This window comes from Cutaneotrichosporon oleaginosum, assembly GCF_008065305.1.
Source record: "Cutaneotrichosporon oleaginosum strain ATCC 20508 chromosome Unknown ATCC20508_contig03, whole genome shotgun sequence".
In the NCBI taxonomy this organism is placed as follows: Eukaryota; Fungi; Basidiomycota; class Tremellomycetes; order Trichosporonales; family Trichosporonaceae; genus Cutaneotrichosporon; species Cutaneotrichosporon oleaginosum.
In genome coordinates this window covers 2769490-2786723 of record NW_027072172.1, presented here as the reverse complement: position 1 = coordinate 2786723, position 17234 = coordinate 2769490, and the positions used below count along the sequence as shown (strand labels likewise).

The following is a 17234-nucleotide window of genomic DNA, read 5'->3' as shown; positions in this document are numbered from 1 at the left end:
TGCGTTGCCAAAATCCCTCCGAGGCCGCAGCGTAGATGCGCATATCACCCCCGAGACCACAGCTGGTCTCGTGGATGGTACGCGCTCCTACGCGACGCTCTCGTTCTCTCTGCTTTTGAACACTCGATGATGCGAGAGGGCACGTCTCCTGCGGAGCCATATGGGCGAGCAGTTATGTACGCGGTAGACAATCGACAGGGAGATGTCCAGGCCACAGCGCCAGGTGAGGGACGCGTACGCTTATCGCTTTGATCATACGTGCCTGAAGGCTTGCCGTTGTTCATCAACCCAGCGCTTTCAGCTTCAAGGCGCTGATGCGAGCTACGCCCGCATAGTCGCGGAGTATGCGTCGGGACAGGTTTCAAGCTCGGCGCACCCGCAATACTTCCTCTGCCTTGTAGTTGTGCTTCATCATTATGTTGCGAGCGTGAAGGCTGTGCTCGGGCGACACCGAGTAATGACGCGAGACCAAGATATCATCGCAGCGGCGCGTCCCGCCATCCCGGTCTCTAAATTGCTCGCCTCGACCTTAACAGGGGCTGCTGGCCTAGACGGTCTTTGCAGCGATATCAGATTAGGAATGGAGTGCTGGCGGTGTGGACAAGTCGAGGTGCAGAAAATTGAAGGGAAGTGCTTGACTTTATATGTTTGCGTCGGCAATTGCAGGCAATACACAACCGGCTGTATCCGACCGGCCGGTTGGTCGTGCCCACCCACCCGGCAGCCCATCTCAGAGTTCAACATCGCTACCGCATCCCCACTTCTCATCGTCCCATCTCCAGCGGTGCAACTCCCATCTGTGCACGAATCTGCGAACCAGCAACGGCGTGACAAATCCACCCACCCACAAACATGGCGCCATCGAGCTCAAAGCCGCGCTCCAAGGACCATCCCGGCGCGGCCGTTACGCCGCGCTTGGCTGCGGCGCTTCTGGTCATCTCGGGCAATCGCGTGCTGATGGTCAAGCGACCAAACCACTTCTCATATCCCGGCGCCTTCGTCTTCCCTGGGGGTACGGTCTCCCCGACCGACCCGACGCCAGCGTACACGGCGCTGCGCGAGACCTTCGAAGAGACAGGCTTGCTCCTCTCCTCATCCCCGATCCCTGCTGAGCGCAAGCACCTCCTCCCGTCTCTTCAGAAGCGTGTGCACGACAACGAGGTATCGTTCGAAGAGGCGCTTGAGACGCTCGGCGTCTCGCTGATCTCCGACACCATCCCCTTTACGGTATGGACGACGCCGCCGGGCCCGCCGAAGCGCTACGAAACGCACTTTTTCATCACACGCCTGCCCGCGCACCTCTCTGAAGAAGCTGTCGTCGGCGACGGCGGCATCGAGGTCGTCGGTGCGCACTGGCTGCCGGCGGAGCGCATCCCGGGTTGGATCCGCGAGGGGCGGACGGCGATGCACAGCGCCCAGATTTATCTGTGCACGCGTCTCGCTTGGGCCCTCGAGGGAGGGTGGGAGGGGGTTCTGCGGCTCGCGGGACAGATTGGGGATATGCGTGTGCTGATGCGCCGGACGGACGAGGACGGGAAGCGCGTCGAGAACCTTCCTAACGGCGATCGTGTTGTGTATGAAGCCGGCGCGGGGAGCGCGGGTAAGGCTTGGGTTGAGCTGGCAAAGGCCAAGCTGTAGCGGTGTAGAGTGCGGCATAGATGCATACAGAGGGAGAGTGGGCTTCGAGGAAGATCATCGTAGCTGATGTTGTCGCGCACTCACGAAGAAGCTCACACGTAGCATCGCGAAGTAACCCGTTCTGAAATTCGCTTTTGGGAGGAGAGACGAGCAGGTGCGGGGAGGAGACAAGCGGAAGAGTCTGATGGCAAGAGGGATTGAACTAGAGTGAGATGTGCTCAACTGTCATGGGGATCATGGATCATGGATCATGGAAGGATCGGAGGTGCTTCGGATTAGTTTTGGTTCCAGTCGCGGTTCCACGTGGCAAGGAGGAATGGATAAGGTTGGATCCCTGGAGTACCTGATCAAGTTGGGTGGCGACGAGGGGGGTTGGCAGGGATAGGAGGAGGCCTCTGCTCTTGCGCCTCCTCGGAGTGACACGCCTTCCGCACCCCGCCTTGCCCGTCACGCTAAACGCTCGCTCTTCTCTGTCTCAGTCGTCCTCTTTTCTCCTTTGCATCATCTCTCTCTCTCTCTCTCTCTCTCTTTAGCTCGCTCCTGGTCAACTACTTGATAACTCTCATCAGTAGTACTTCCCATCACCGACGAGGTCGAAAGTTGGCTCATTTTAACATCCCACACCGGAACGCCCAAGGACGCGCGCCGACGGCCGACGCGCCGTTCAAAAGTCACGCACGTGTCCCGCACCCACCACAGCCAGCGATCTCAGCACAATTCATACACATTACACCGCATCCTCGCACACCTTCGTTAATAAAGAAAACTCAATCATGTCCGCAGTGCTCGACGCGCTCGATCTGTCGCGCGACTTGCCACTCGCAGTCACCCTCCCCGCACCTCTGTTCCTGGCAATGGTGGGGTGGTACAACCTCGTTGCCCCGCACTTTGTTGGCATGCGCAAGCGCGCTTACGTCCTCTCTGCGCTTTCGTCTTTCACCATGACTCTCTTCTCACTCCCGTTTGTGTATGCGTACTTTACAGGTGGACTGCCTGCTGTCTGGGCGGCCGGGGAGGACGGCTGGACAAAGACGTTGGCGGACACTGCGGTGGCGTCGTTTGGAACCTACCTTTTTGGTAAGTTGGCGCCGATCGGATCCAAAGACCTGTCACACTTCTCGCTAACACACAGCTGATGTGAGCCTCCTTGGTCCTGACCTTGCGACTTGCACCAGAGTCGACTCTAACCGCAGCTCGTCGTCGGATACATCGCATATCGGGAAGAAGTTGGCTTGCTCACAGGATGGATCCACCACACGGTGTACATTGCCGTCATGGTCCACTGTGCGATGTCGAAGCAGTCGTGCATCTTCCTGCTTGCGGCAATCATGGAGGTGAGGCTTTCAGCAGTGACCATGAGTTGACACCAGCTGCCTACCTTTGACCTAGCGATTTCTAACCTCTTCCCACCTGTTCGGTCGGACGAGCGCTTCCTCACGCTTATGATGTGTACCCGAATTCTGTTCAATACATGGCTTCTTGCCGACTGCGCGCGGCCAACGTCTCGAGCAGTCACTGAAGGCTCGTGGATCCCAACCGTCATTCTTGGGCTGGCGTTGACCCTGCACGCGAGCTGGATGCAGGGCGGGGTTCGAGGGTACCTTCGCCGGCGATCCAAGGCTGCCAAAGCCGCGAAGGAGGTCGAGGCCGCCTGGGTCGCAGTTCCGGAGCAGAAGACTCCGCTCCTTGCGCCCACGACGCCAGCACTTGAGGCGACAACGCCCAGCCTCAACCCCGTTACGCCGGACGAGTCTCCTCTAGTCACACCTCACACCCCAGGCCAGCCAGTGACCATGATCCGCGATAACTTCTTCCCCAACATTACCATCCCCACCATGCCCAACCTCCCCATTCCCGCCATCCCCACCCTGTCCGACATGGCCGCTGCCCTGCCCCAGGCCAAGGCCAACCTGAACCAGCTGCAATTTGGCTTCGCCGAGGCTGTCAACCGTCGTTGGGAAGAGCACCGGGAGAAGCTCGCAGCTCGCGGCGGCGCGCTGGCCGCCCGCGGCGAGGCCCTCTTGCGGCGTCGCCGTCGCGACTGGGCTGACGCAGACGAGTAGTTGTTATCACGGCTTCAACGCCAGTACATTTCTAGATTCGCCTACTGTATTCATAGATAACGACATTACGACTTGATTTCCATCTGAGAGAGCAGTGACTTGACGAACAAGAGTGGTTCGAGGGCCCGACAATCTTGCCAGAGGTATGCAGTTGCACATGGGTGCACAGACAGCCACGGACAAGTCGAGAGAGAGGCAAAGATAGCGGAATGGGCGACACTTGACTGGATCGTGGCTCGCGACATGTGGCGCTGTATCACGAGGTGCCTGATTCAGCGGTCCGGTCAGTCTATTCTTAGGCTCCGCTTGTATCTCCCAGCAGTCCATCACTGAGAGCGTAAACGATCAAGTGGTGCATGCGGACCACGAGCGAGCATGCACACCCCACCTCCGCTTCTGCATATTCATAAGCAGGCCCCGCGCCCGTCGTTCCGATTAGGATGACGGGTGATGAGTGATGGGAGACAATATCTCGGCGTCTCGTTCATCCAGAACACCGGAACCGGACCCTGATGACCGACGTAAGACCCGTCGCTGGGCGACGTCGACCTCCTGGCCACCTCTTCTCAGCAATCTCATGCGTTGCTTGTTGAATTGTTCAGTCTATCCATCTTGTCTCGGGCTCCAACAACGCTCGTGTTGCTAATCTCGTCCTCTACGCACACCTCCGCCGACCACTCCTCCCTCTCCCTCTTGCCCCGTACACGCCCATCGCATACACTCCCACAATGCGCGCGCCCCTCGCGCTCGTCGCGCTCCTTCCTCTAGGTCCGCCCTCCCCCCATTCACACTGACGCCAGCTCTCGCACACGGCCATCATGCCGCTGTAGACATCGACCCCAAAGTCCCCATCGACTGGATCATGTACACCCATGTGCGCCCCGTTGTGGTCACCACTGACGCCAGATGGTCGTGCAAACGTTCGTGTGGGCCATCCTCTTCCCGATCGGCATGGTTCTTGGCCTGTCCAAGTATGTATTGTCCACGCGCAAGCTAACACAGATCGCGCTTTCATGTCCCTGTCCAAGCCGTCGGTGTCGTCGCAACGCTCGTTGGGTCCTGGCTGGGGCATCACCATGGCGGGCGCGAGTTCCCGGCCACCGTACACAGCATCATGGCCAAAATCGTCTTCTGGGTTCTCATGGTGCAGACAGCGTGCGGAGTGTTCCTCAGACTGCATGTCCTCGAGAACACGGTGCGGCCATGGGTCAGACGCGTTCATGGGCCGTTGGGGATGGCGTTCCCCATCATTGGATGGACGCGTGAGTCACCTTCTTCTAGCTCCCGATGTGCCAAGGTGCTAACGGCAGAAATTCTCATGGGCGTCGTCACGGCGCTCGGCTTTTGCCGCGGCGGCGAGATTAACCAGTGCCTCGCGCACTACATCATGGGCTCGGCGTTCATCGGCTACGCCGCCATCCTCGTTATCATGCTCAACGTCGGAGGGGGCTGGCTTGCGCGACGCGGCTTCAGTCAGGAGATGCTCGACTCAAGCGTGATTCTCCTGTGGGGCATCATCAACACGTTCACGGAACACCAGGGCGGGCCATGGACGCACAAGGATATGCAGCACACTATGATGGTAAGTGTTTCATCTGCCATACTGACACCAGGGCGTGCTGTGGTGGGCTGGCGGCCTTCTCGGTGTCTTCCTCAGCCGCAAGGGCAAGCGCTGCTTCGTGCCCGCCGTCATCATCATCATGACGGGGTGGGGGATGAGCGCGCACCAGCAAGAGCTCATGATCTCGTCCAAGGTGAGCATTGTTTACGCTGGCCTAACCCCAGATACACAGCATGTTCGGGTACGCGCTCATCCTCGCGGGCGTCCTGCGCGTGATCGAGGTCTGCTTTGTGCTGCACGACGGCCCAACGCCCTCGCCCACCGTCCGTGTCTTCCAGCACCTCCCACCGTATCTGCTCACGTTGGGCGGAATCATGTTCATGTCGGCAACGCACGAGGAGATGAAGAACGCGGACGCCCTCGGCATCGACCACGTCACGTACGCCCTTTTCGACTTCTCCCTCTCATTCCTCGTCTACCTCGTCATCACCTTCCTCGTGCATCTGTACGCGAACTCGGGGCGGAATGCGGCGTTGAATGAGGCCGAGGCGGGGTATGCCAAACTCACGCAGCGCGAGGAGGTTGCCGAGGGCGCCGAGATATTTGAGCTTACCGAAGCGAATGGGAGCGAGGACAGCGTGTCGACGGGCGAGTCGGATGCCGTTAAGATCGGCGGGGAGGACGAAGTTGACTGGATGCAGCACGAGGGAAGGCGGGGTGGCTTGCGGCTGTAGCAGTTGTTATTGTCTGTCAGCAGGTAATCCTCTTGTATCGTTATGAGTTATGTTGCTGCGTCAATGCCGTGGAAGGTTGAGTTCTCTTGACCTCAGTCGCCACTCCATGTATATTTACTTGCGGGCAGAAGTTTACGTCAGAGCGAAGCGAACAATCTATGCGTCATTGAAGTGTCAACGTCGGCAGGTGTCAGTGTTTCGATGACACAGCTCAAATCTTCGCCGCTTCCGCCACCAACCCAGCGCGGGCAGCGCGGAACACACACGAATCAATGCATGGGTCTCTCAGCGCTGACAGATACAGTACACTGCCGACATCTAGTACATGGCGGGTGGTGAGGATTCGAAGTGCAGCGCGCGCAGCGCCACACACTAGGCAGGACGAGGACCCATTGCCGGCTCTTAGTAGCCGTGGCTGTTGTCAGCAAATTCGCATCGATTTGCGTCGCCGGAGCCGGAGCTGGCCTCGACTCAACCTCAACGTACATGACAATCTGGTCCTTGGCCTCCTTCTCGGAAAGCAGGCCCGAGTCGACGAGGAAGGTCTTGACGTTGACACGCTGGTCACCCTGGAACTGAAGAACCTTGCCGTGCTCGTCCTTCTTGCCGGGGGCGGGGCTGTCCTCGTCGTCCGAGTCCGCGCTGTGGACGACGTGGCCGTTACACGCGAACTCCTTCTTCATGGCCTTGAGGAGCTTTCTCGGGTCATACTTGTCCGGGATACCCTGGACGGTGGTGATGGTCTTGCGACCATTGCGCTGCTGAAGACCTTGGCGTCAGCGCTAGCCTCAGATGCGTGGGCATCGGTGCGCAAGCAAGGTGATGGGGGGCGAGCAGGAGGGGGGCGCTAGCAAAGGATTGAAGCCTAAAGTAAGGCTCGGACAGCATAGTACGCGTCGGCTTCGCGCACAGCTTCTCGCCACCTCTACCGCGCCGATCACAGCGCTGTTCGCGTTTACACGAGCCACCTGCGCACTCACGAATGTGGATCTTCTCAGTCTTGACAGGGACGACGTTCTTGACGGTCGTCGATTCGCCGAACGGGTCGCCGCTCGCAAACGGGTCGTACGGCCCAGTAAGGTTGGTAGCCCCGGCGCTGGCCGAGGCCTTGCTCTTGGTCTTGGAAGCGTCCACCTTGGAAGCTGACGAGCGTGGGGGCATGAGTGGCGGGACGGGTACGATAAGGATGCGGAGGTGGGGTGAAGGGGGGGGGGGGGGGGGGGGGTCGAGGGCGCGTTAAGAGGCGAGGCGGTGATGGACAAATGTAAGCGAGTGGGGTAGACAGACGAGAGTGACGGTGTTGCGAGGAATAATGGAGTGGATCGTGTGGAGGCGAGCGAGCGGGAAGGCGTGGAGGGCAATGAGGGAGCGCACGGTTGTCAGCACAGACGCACACAGACCCCGCCTTGCTTCCAAGACGCCAAAGACGTACTCGTGCTCATTCAATCAAAGTTCGGAGAGTTGGGTGCTTCTAGTTAATGTGGTGGTCGGGACGAGGAGCGCGACGAGAATGGAGTGGCTGTGGAGTATGCGTAGTGCGATAGCTGAGTGGCGTGTGATCGATCAAGACCTTGGGCGTGCACCGGGGTTTCGGCATTTCCCTCGTGGCGTGCAACTGCCAGCGCCATATTCCTTACCATACGCTTGGAATCGGCACACTTGCATATCAGCGGCCCTCAGCTTTCCCAAGTGCATGCATGAGCATGCAGATGTCGGGACATTTGCAGATGAGATGCTTGCCGGTGTCTGTATATACAGTGGACCTGTTTCCCTCAGAACATCGGCCGCTTAGCTCAGCTGGTTAGAGCATTGTACTAATACGACGACCGTATTAGCCTGATATGCAAAGGTCGGCAGTTCGATCCTGTCAGTGGTCAGATTATCTTTTTCGTTATCTCGACCCTTGGATATCACAACTGCAGATGGAGGTGGTCATCGTTGGGCGTCGTAGTGCCAATGTGGCTTCCGGAGTCTAGTCATGATCCAACAAACGGAACGATCTGCATGCCCCGGCGATCAACCTATCTCGACTGGAACCTTGGAACCTTGGAACCGTGGTGACTCTAAGCCGGGTGTGGCTGCACCGTGACCTTGCCGCCGATGCACACCGCGCCCCCAGCATCCCACTTCCGCGCATCGCCGCCCGTGTCGTAACCATCGGGGAGTATGCGCATCGCACACGGAGTCGACATGGATTCTCCTATCAGCGGTGTAATCTCGAAAGTTGTGATGACTCACTGTCGCGCCACTCAATAATGTGTCCGCGCTCCTCCAACCCGCGCACCGTCTCCGGCGCCACCTCTTCCACCGGGCGCCCGCGATGGCTACTGTGCTCGAGCACCGTAGCGTTAGGCAGGACCTGGTTATGGATGCGTGGCTGGGCCAGAGCCTCGCCCGCCCCCATGCCATACGCGAGCATGTTGCGCACGGCGACAATGTTTGTGCTCGGAATCGTGGCGCCCCCCGCAGCGCCGCCGGTAGCGACCGGCGTCCCGTCCTTGAGGACGATATACGGACACATAGAGGAGAGCGGGCGGCGACCTCCTGCGACAAAGTTGGCCGGCGCCGGCGCGTAGCCCCACACATTAGCGCGGCCGCGCACTGTGAAATCCAGCACTGAATCATTGAGCACAATCCCGGTTCCAGGAACCATGATGCGGGACGCCCACGCGGTGCCGACCGTCGTGGTGAGGCTCACTACGAGGCCCGACGCGTCCGCTGCTGCCATCGATGACGTGCCCGTGTCGTCGACGCCAGCAACACTACCGTCAGAGCGCCTCAGAGATCACACACCCAGAGAGATAATATTCTGGCGTCTGTGTCCGCGCCTGAACCCGATCGGCGGCGCCGCGCAGCATCGTGGCTTGAACAGTGTCGACGGGCACGAAGGCGGGGTCGCCGAGCGCTGTGCGGGCGCCATACGCCAACCGCATTGCTTCGGCCGTTACGTGCTCGTCCTCGACGCTGAGTGGCGCGTTGAGGGGAAAACTGTCGAGCGTGCGCAAAGCGCCCAGGAGCGTCGCACCGCTCCCCGGCGCCGGGATCGAGTACACCTCATGCCCGCGGAACGTGGTAGACAGCGGCGTCCGGTGAATCGGGGTGTAGTCTGCGTCAGCGCTGTCGGCTCATGACCTACTGGTGAGGTCGTCGACGCTCATGACCCCGCCGCGGCCGCGCACAGCCTTGACGATGGCGACGGCGACGTCGCCGGCATAGAACGCGTCCGGCCCACGCTCCCCGATCGCCTCCAGGACAGCAGCGTATTCCTCGCGCGCCCACATCTCGCCGACCTGGATGAGGCGCCCGTCGCGCGTGAAGGCGCGCACGAACTCGGCATCGTCGGCCATCCACGACCCCTCGATGCTTGGTGCGTTCGGGCACTCGCGTGCCAGGAAGTCGTACAGGTCGCGGCCCATGGGCGCACCACGCGCCAGCGCCGCGCTCGGTGCCACGAGCGACGCCCACTCCGCGCGCCCGTACAGCTCGTGCAGGCGGTACAAACCCTTGATCTCGCCTGGGACGGCGACGGCATGGCCGCCGTGCGGGGAGGAGTGGGCCATGAAATTGTCCATTGTCGTCGCGGCGGGTGCGCAGCTGCGGAAGTCGATTACGTCCCATTTATCGGGAGTGCGGACTAGCACAAACCCACCACCGCCGATGCATGAGTGGTAGGGCGCGAGCGTGCCGACTGCGAGGACGACGGCGATTAGCGCGTCAACTGCGTTCCCGCCCGCCGCGAGGATGTTTGCCCCGATCGCCGAGGCGGTCGTGTGTTCACACACTACTGCTCCGGTAGTGGGCGTGTGTGTCATTGCGGCTTGCTGGGCAAGGAAGAAGGTAGAGGCGTGCTTATGAACAGGACCAGCGACCTGGTGGGCAGAGGTCAGGCAGTAGCCGTGATCTCTGATACGGAGATGACCGATACAAGTTACCGACTGTAGCCGATTGACAATCCACAAGCGCTCGCATGTGGCGGAACACTATACGAGGCCTGCGCGCACTACCCAAAGCGCCACTACACAGAGTAACGGCGCTGCGAAGTCCTCCCAGAGGTATGCAACGCAAACAGTCCTCTTCGTGAGGGCGCGCAACAGAGAGCAACGAGATGTCTTGTATGGGGAAGACGAGTTTCTCCTTCGATTGAACGACTGAAGCCGAAGGTGAGCTCCACAATGACATTCTGCAAATACTTTGCTCTGGTAGACACCGCAGCGACACCTGGGGCGGCAGCCCAGAGGTGAAAACAGTAGACCCTCCAACAACAAACGGTCACCTCTCTACAGCCATTCACAGCAAAAGATTGCCCGCTTCCGCCGGCTTGCTCGCACGCTGAGTCGAACAGCGGTTAGCTCAGATGAGATGCGCGATCCACAACGAACTGTGATAACCACCTACACTATACGAGCTCGAGATTTGAGGCTGTTGGGGGCAACATGTTCCAGGAAGTCGGCTGCGGGCCAAAGGGAGCAAGGGTTATGACCCGCTGGCCATGACTCTCTGAAGACGTGGATCGGGGGTGAGCAGCGGGGTCAGTCGCGGCTTCAAGGCGACCATGCAAATCGGTCTGCACGCCGTCCTGAACACGCCAACTTCGACTACGTCCCGAACTTCACTGGTGCTCAAGTCGCGCATCCCTCCCATTCAACAATAAGAGGCCGACAGGCCCCTTGCCGTGAGGCCTGCAGATAAATGCCCACCAGTGCATGCTATGAAATAGATATTCAGGCCACTTGCCGCCTGCCTTTCTCGTGGGAACCCGACTGGCTGGCTCTCTACTCATGCCCGCCGCAGCGCGCCTCGACCCACTCACGGTCGCGGCCGACCGTCGTAAGATTCTCACACGGCGCGTTCTCGCGCACGACCACCACGTCTTCAATACGCACGCCGCCAACATCGAGGTACGTCTTGAGGATATCGTGGTCGACGAGCGGGCTGTCCCACACGCCGTGGATGTCGAGCAGCTGCGGGGGGAAGTAGCACCCAGGCTCGATGGTGAGCACCATCCCGGCAGTGAGGGGCTGCCGGATGCGGAGGTACGCGTAGAGCTTGGCGGGCGTTGCCGTTGTACTAGGCGGAAGGTCAATCTGTACCTCGCGAAGGTACTGCAGCGAGTCGTGCACGTCGAGGCCGAGCGAATGGCCTGTTGTCAGGTATGTCACTTGCTGTCACCCACCGAGACCGTGCGGGAAGAATGCAGCGGTCAGGCCGCTCTGCAGCATCTCCTCTGCTGTGCCCTTGAAGATACGGAGCTTGATGAACTCCTCGATCAGCACCTTGTGCGCATGCAGGTGCAGCTCATCCCAGTGCACGCCGACGCGTGTGCGATCCTCGCATTCCTTCTGCATGCGCAGCACAATGTCGTAAATCTGGCCGGCCTTGGGCGTGAACTTGCCGCCATTGCCTACGGGGATCGTGCGCGTCACATCGGACGCATAGCCGTGCCAGTCGCAGCCGGCGTCAATTAGAAGCACCTGAGGCTCAAAAGCGGAAGTGTGCAGCGAGTTTGTCGGCGTAGCATGATCATGCTCGGGAACGTCACCGCAGCAGCCGCGTGCCAAGCGGCGGGGAGTAAACGAAGTGTCGCCAGGAGCGCGGGGCGTGGCTGTGGAGGGGAATAGGCGGTCGTTGCAGCTGCCGTCAGATTTGCCGCTCCCTACGAGTCTGCCACATACACATAGTGGAGAGTTGAAGCGTGAGACCCAGACGCGCAGATGGGGAGGTAGGCCTGCTCAGCACCCATGCGGCGGCAAGCCGCGACGAAGAGCGCTTCCGCATCTTGCTCGCTCTCGACCTCCCATTGCGCCGGACCTTTGAAACCAGTCCTCTCCTTGGTGCCCGCTGCGATAGTTTTAGCGCGCTTTGCGGCGTACCGGCCCAATTCGCGCATGACGACCTCGTGTGCGCATGACGTGATAGTGTTTGCCTTGCGGATAAGCTCAATCTCCTCCGGCGTCTTGGTCAAACGGGCGAGGTGGAACGCGCGACGCAAGTGCTCGGTGCAGTGTTTGTTTTTCTTCAGCGCTTCAAGCACAGAAGAAGGGAGCGGTGGGAACTCGTGGGTAACAGGGAGGGTGTGAATCGTCGTGCCCTCAAGCTGTGCAATGTGCGACTCGAGCTCCGTGGTGCTGAGAATCGCGCCGGCATCAAAGCGCGCCGCGGCGTCCTCCAGCGTCGGGGGCGCAACCGACCACATCGTCTCGAGTGGGTCTGCGGGTGGGATGAACAGCGTGTGCTGCACATCCTCGCCGGAGTAGGTCACGAGAACCGAAGCAGAGTGTACATTGTGAGCGCCGGTAAGGTAGTTGAAGTTGGCCTCCTGGTCTCGGGAGTCAGCTCGAGCAACGGGACTGCACCTACGAAATGGTAGCTCGCGATCCGTGTCGTCGCGGCACGTTGTGGGATGCCCTTGCACAAAGATTGCGTGGTTCTGAAATTAGCACTTGAGCGCTCGTGAGAGCTTGGTGGCTGCGCTCACCCCGCCGCGCTCGCCCTCGGGGATTAGCTTGATGAGCTCGGCAGCGAGCTTGGAAGCATGTGCACGTGCTGGAAACTTCGTAGGCGAGTCAACAGTCATGAGAGGAGTAAGTGAGAGAGGGAGGGAATGGAAGAGAGCGAAAGCGATGGGACAGAGTCGGAAGATGAGGAGCAGGAACGACGGCGTTATCCGTGGGCCCCGCGTGCACCACATGGACATACATGTGGAGGGCAGCTAAGCGCTGGCATGATCCGCCGGCTCCGCTCCGCCCAATCGGCGACGAACACGGAGTCACCGACGCGGAGGATAGAGCAAGTACCGCATGCATACTACTATGACAACAACAATGACGGAGATAATCAGATGCGCTCGGCCTCAGAGAAGGGCTCCGGTTTGGAAGAGCGGCGGGAGCGCTTGGGCTCCCGCTTCCCTTCGGGCCGTTCGGGCCGCTCCACCTTATCAAGCAGCTTATCGATCCGCGCTTCGTAGTCGAACGAGTCTTCGTCAGAACCAACTCCGATGTCGCGTGTCGTAGGCGCTGGCGTCCATGACGCGGGGTGAGCGGCAGGGTCGGGCTTGAGCACCGGCGGAACCTTGCTCTCGCCGAAGGTCACGGTGGAAATGACGACTCCAAAAACCACCAGCACGACGATGATGGCAATGGCGCGTCGCGTCGCCTCCCACTTGGCGCTCTCAATCTCCGTCTTCAGGTCCCCGATGCTGATGGTGGCTCGGTTGTTGATCTCCTGAATATTGATGCTCGTCTGCTTCATGTCGCTGCGGATGTCCGTCTTGCGGTTGCCCATGTCAAGCTCGATGTCGTGCTTGAGCATCTGGACATCCTCGCCCATTTTGAGCTCTACACCATCTAGGTCTCTCCGGATCGCGCTAAGTGCATTTCTCCCCGCAATGCCTGTGTTGCGGTTCCGCACGTTCCATTCGGTGCGGAGCTTGGATAGAGCTGCTTTGAATAGGTATGCTTGCTTCGGTTAGCGGCATTCCCGTGAGCAACTCACGTTGTCCAGCTCCTCCTTGCTGAGCATGTTCGTGGCTGCGCGGTCCACGCGCTGGGTAATAAGACCTCTCACGCTCTCCATAAGTGCCCTCGACACATCGGGGTCAATGCTCGCTGCATTAAGCTTGGAGACGAAGCGATGTGTATCGAACGGCTGGCGCACACGCTTCGGTGTCACCACGAGCGGCTCAGGAAGGGGCACACGGGCAACGGCGGTCGCGGATGCGTCGAGTTCCTCTGCTGGCGAGGAACTGGGCCCAGTACGTGCGCGGCGCATGTCTTCGGCGCGATTAAACTCTGGCTCAGGCTGCACTTCAAGGGTGAATTCCCGCCCAATGTCGGTTCCGCTGTCTTCGCGGTCGTCTTGGAGGCTCCCGCCCTCGCTGCTCCGGCTATGGTCCACAGTTGTGTCGAGTCGGGGCCTTTGCAGAACGTCCGAACGGGAGAAAGGGCGCATGTTCGGCCCTTGGGCGGGCGGTGGGGTCGGCTGCGGCAATGCATCTTGCGGTCGTGCATGCAACGACCGCGTCTGTGGTGGAGGTCGCAAGCGGCCGCGGCTTGGAATCCGACGGCACACAGCGATGCCAGGAGGGCGGAGCATGCGGGCAAGGACAAGGCTGGTGCAGCCGACCTAGAGGAAGTTGTTGAATGTGATGTTGCGGCCAATGTGTAGGAGTGTCGAGCTGTCACGTCGTTGGAATCGCGTTAAGAGTCGCGGGCTGGCTAAGGGACCAAGATCCGGACTGCCGATCGATTTCGGTGACACAACGATCGTGAGAATCACGCGCATCCCACGTGATCAGCGCGTGGCAGTGCCTCATTCCCATCCTCCAGTGTCCGCGGACTGGGATGCTGCTTCAGCTTCAACGCACTTGACACCAGAGTCCCGGTCTCGACAGGAGTCAAGGAGGCCAAATTGCTCGAGCTCGAGGTCAAGATCAAAGCGACGTGCTAGGTTCTCAAGTTCTCAACCGTCAAGGGATCACCATGCTAATCTCTGTTGGCAAGCGACTTTCGCTGACCGTGGGTATCACTAACCCCCCGTTCTTCCGCTGTTGCCTGTGCCGCCGCACGTCCCTACGCAATGCACGTGCCTATATCAGCTTTGTTTGGCGACTTAATTGCCGTGCCCAAATGTGTCGGCGGAACGGCAGCTCAGCGGCGGAGTGAGTGAGAGTGAGAGCAAGAGCACAAGCAATCTGTCTAGCACATTGACATGTACTGGACCATACATGCAGCTGTCAGCCCCATCCAGATCGCCGTCGCGGATGTGATCAGAGCGAACATCTTTTGTTAGCAACATATCAAGGCGTGCGTTCACTTGAACTGCCCACTTGACAAGAGTCTGACGCGCCTGCCAGATGTGGAATGTGACGCAGCCCGTGACTGGCCCGAGCTCACCAGACGGTTCGTCTCTTGACCTGCTCACCCACTCTTGTGACGCTGATCTCGCATCCACTCTTTTACGAGGATTATCGCGCCGGCCTCACCTTCTCGCTCATTGTCTTCTCCTGGCACAGCGCACTAAAGCCTCCATTGCGACAAGCACGCAGCTGTCCACTGTTTTGGCTCGCACGCTCTCTCTCAGGGATCGGTCATCAGCGGCAAGCCTATCAACGAGTAAGCCTCACGGTAAACTGTCCGCGCAACCCACTCTTGAGCGATCCACTCCTATTCAAACGTTAGCTCAGCCGCCGGGTTTGGGAGCCCACGCCAATCATGTTTGGGCAGGGTGTACGTTGGAAGGCATCGTGAGTACCTCGTGTTCAACCTTTCTCTCACGTCTCCTGCACCCTCTCTGAGCCGCTCCACCAATCGCTCTCGAAGCAAGCTCTGGGCCTGGTTGAGCCGAGCGACGCCTTTTGAGAGCACGAGGTCGTGTGCGCAAGGAACGCCGGAGGTTATCTGCATCCGAGAATCGCTCCGCACAACAATCTCCGCCTTAGACACACTTTCACTCCTTGCTCTTCGCTCGTTGTTGCCCACTCTGCCCCGTCTTATATTTCACCACCCTTCATGACACATCCCTCGTTCGCGTGACCCCGTACAAGCCGCGGATGCTGGGGCCGCAGGGGCTTGGCAGGGTGCACGCCTACCGCACAGCGGACATCTACTTTGGCATGCGTCAGCCACGGGCCATACTATGCGGTGGCGCCTGACACTTCGGAATCTCGAGGAGACGCTGTTCACATTACACTTGGAACAGCTTGTCCTCTTGCTAGACAGGCGCCTTCATATTTCTGCTGAAGCAACCTGATCTGTTGTGGGTAGCTTCCCATCGCGCATTCTGTCTAGCGGTCCACCCCCTACCATGCCGAGTCCCATCCGGACACTACGCGCCCGATGCCCTTCCAGATCACCATGGCCGTTTAGTATTGTGTCTCACTTGTTGCGAGACCACTGCGTCACCCACACAGAACCGCTGACCTCAGCATCACGGCCATTTAGGAAAATTCGAGATGGGCAGCTAGTTCCTGCGATCTGCGGCACCCCTTCGGGTGCCTTTCGCCGAACAAGTTCATGCGCGCAGACACATGCCAGTCGCTTCGGCACTGCTTGCATCATCCCATTATATCTGAGGCCGTTGCACCGGACCACTCGCACCTACAAGCAGAGAATCGCCTCCGCTGGCTTCATGAATAGACACAGGGCGCCTTGATGAACAGTGTATTGGCGGCCGGCATCATCCTTGGTGCCTCGCTCACATAAAGCAGTGCAGCTTTGACCCCGCATGTGCTTACGGAGAGAAGCCAAGTCTGTCATTCCATTACAGCGGCGCCGCCGATCGCGATTCCCCCCCCCCCCCCCCCCCCCCGCCCCCCCTCCCCCAGCCGATTAATCCCTCCCTCCGCCCGAGCCATCGTCGAAAGGCTATCGTCGGCCAACTTCGAGATGTATGGGAGGTTATAGCACGCTATGCAGCACCGTGTACGTCCATCCAAGTGTTCGAAAATTATTAGCACACCGCCAGTCACGAGCACCATCCAACACACCGGCCCGATTTGCGTTCCAAGTTGCGGTGGCGAGACCACAAAACGTGGTGAGCCGGACCAGGTTGGAGAGCAGTGCGATGCGCTGTCAGAGGTTTGATTTCACACACGCGGGTGCAGCGGACGCTACCTACTCAACAAACTGATTATGATGATCATTTGCCGTCGCATCTTGGGCTGACAAGGCGCCTTCGTGCCTTCGCGGTTGCACAGTTCACAGAACCAGTGTGCCGCTCAGTTTGCGTGCCTGCCCGTCGCGTCAACCTGAAGCCGTTGCGTCGTGTCAGAGAGGAGAGTTTCGCTCAGCTCCTGGGCTCTGTTTCTCGCACCCCTCAATTTCATGGCTACATCTTGCACACATCATCGCTGGGAATGAACGTTGGAAATTTCTCATGAACAAGTAGACGATATTTGCCACTCTTCCGGTCAACGGGAGAGGCAGGCAGTGTGTAGTTTGGAAGTAGAGCCGCTCCGGGTTGAGGCATGGTTCTGTGTGATGCAGGTGTCGTGACGAGATATGGACAAGGTGGTGCAGGGTGCGGAAGGTGAGCAGCGTGCAGGGTGATAGTGGCATAAGGATCTACATGGCGGTCCGTCGCAACTGAAACATCCGAAATACACCCGCACTTCATGCATCTTTCGCCACCTAGCTCGCCACATCGCTACCCATCGCTCAGCGCCACAATTGGGGTGGCATCGGCGAGGTGGCATGCCCGCCGCACGCCGCCCTAATACGACTTACACTACCCGGTGATGGT

General features: G+C 59.5%; 7 protein-coding genes across 7 annotated transcripts; 3 read left to right on the top strand and 4 right to left on the bottom strand.

Moving 5' to 3' along the window:
- Positions 1-852: 852 nt before the first annotated feature.
- Positions 853-1638, top strand: COLE_04301 (uncharacterized protein; the record flags this gene model as incomplete). The annotated part of the gene is made up of 1 exon (XM_018427020.2): positions 853-1638. One exon carries the CDS (start codon positions 853-855, stop codon positions 1636-1638), a length of 786 nt encoding a protein of 261 aa, XP_018275377.1.
- Positions 1639-2411: 773 nt separating this feature from the next.
- COLE_04300 (uncharacterized protein) lies at positions 2412-3701 on the top strand (the record flags this gene model as incomplete). Its single annotated transcript, XM_065626338.1, has 3 exons — positions 2412-2715; positions 2827-2972; positions 3009-3701. 3 exons carry the CDS (start codon positions 2412-2414, stop codon positions 3699-3701), a joined length of 1143 nt encoding a protein of 380 aa, XP_065482419.1.
- A 728-nt stretch (positions 3702-4429) lies between these two features.
- On the top strand, positions 4430-5996 carry COLE_04299 (uncharacterized protein; the record flags this gene model as incomplete). Its single annotated transcript, XM_018424492.2, has 7 exons — positions 4430-4469; positions 4502-4575; positions 4608-4672; positions 4704-4963; positions 5012-5283; positions 5315-5455; positions 5487-5996. The coding sequence occupies 7 exons, from the start codon at positions 4430-4432 to the stop codon at positions 5994-5996; spliced, it is 1362 nt and encodes a 453-aa protein (XP_018275375.1).
- A 269-nt stretch (positions 5997-6265) lies between these two features.
- On the bottom strand, positions 6266-7157 carry COLE_04298 (uncharacterized protein; the record flags this gene model as incomplete). The annotated part of the gene is made up of 2 exons (XM_065626337.1): positions 6266-6765; positions 6977-7157. 2 exons carry the CDS (start codon positions 7155-7157, stop codon positions 6266-6268), a joined length of 681 nt encoding a protein of 226 aa, XP_065482418.1.
- A 902-nt stretch (positions 7158-8059) lies between these two features.
- Positions 8060-9808, bottom strand: COLE_04297 (uncharacterized protein; the record flags this gene model as incomplete). Its single annotated transcript, XM_018424712.2, has 4 exons — positions 8060-8193; positions 8235-8758; positions 8790-9102; positions 9133-9808. 4 exons carry the CDS (start codon positions 9806-9808, stop codon positions 8060-8062), a joined length of 1647 nt encoding a protein of 548 aa, XP_018274792.1.
- Positions 9809-10768: 960 nt separating this feature from the next.
- COLE_04296 (uncharacterized protein) lies at positions 10769-12570 on the bottom strand (the record flags this gene model as incomplete). The annotated part of the gene is made up of 5 exons (XM_018427091.2): positions 10769-11136; positions 11170-11627; positions 11669-12317; positions 12354-12423; positions 12472-12570. 5 exons carry the CDS (start codon positions 12568-12570, stop codon positions 10769-10771), a joined length of 1644 nt encoding a protein of 547 aa, XP_018274793.1.
- Positions 12571-12830: 260 nt separating this feature from the next.
- Positions 12831-13763, bottom strand: COLE_04295 (uncharacterized protein; the record flags this gene model as incomplete). Its single annotated transcript, XM_018424713.2, has 2 exons — positions 12831-13454; positions 13488-13763. 2 exons carry the CDS (start codon positions 13761-13763, stop codon positions 12831-12833), a joined length of 900 nt encoding a protein of 299 aa, XP_018274794.1.
- Positions 13764-17234: the final 3471 nt, after the last annotated feature.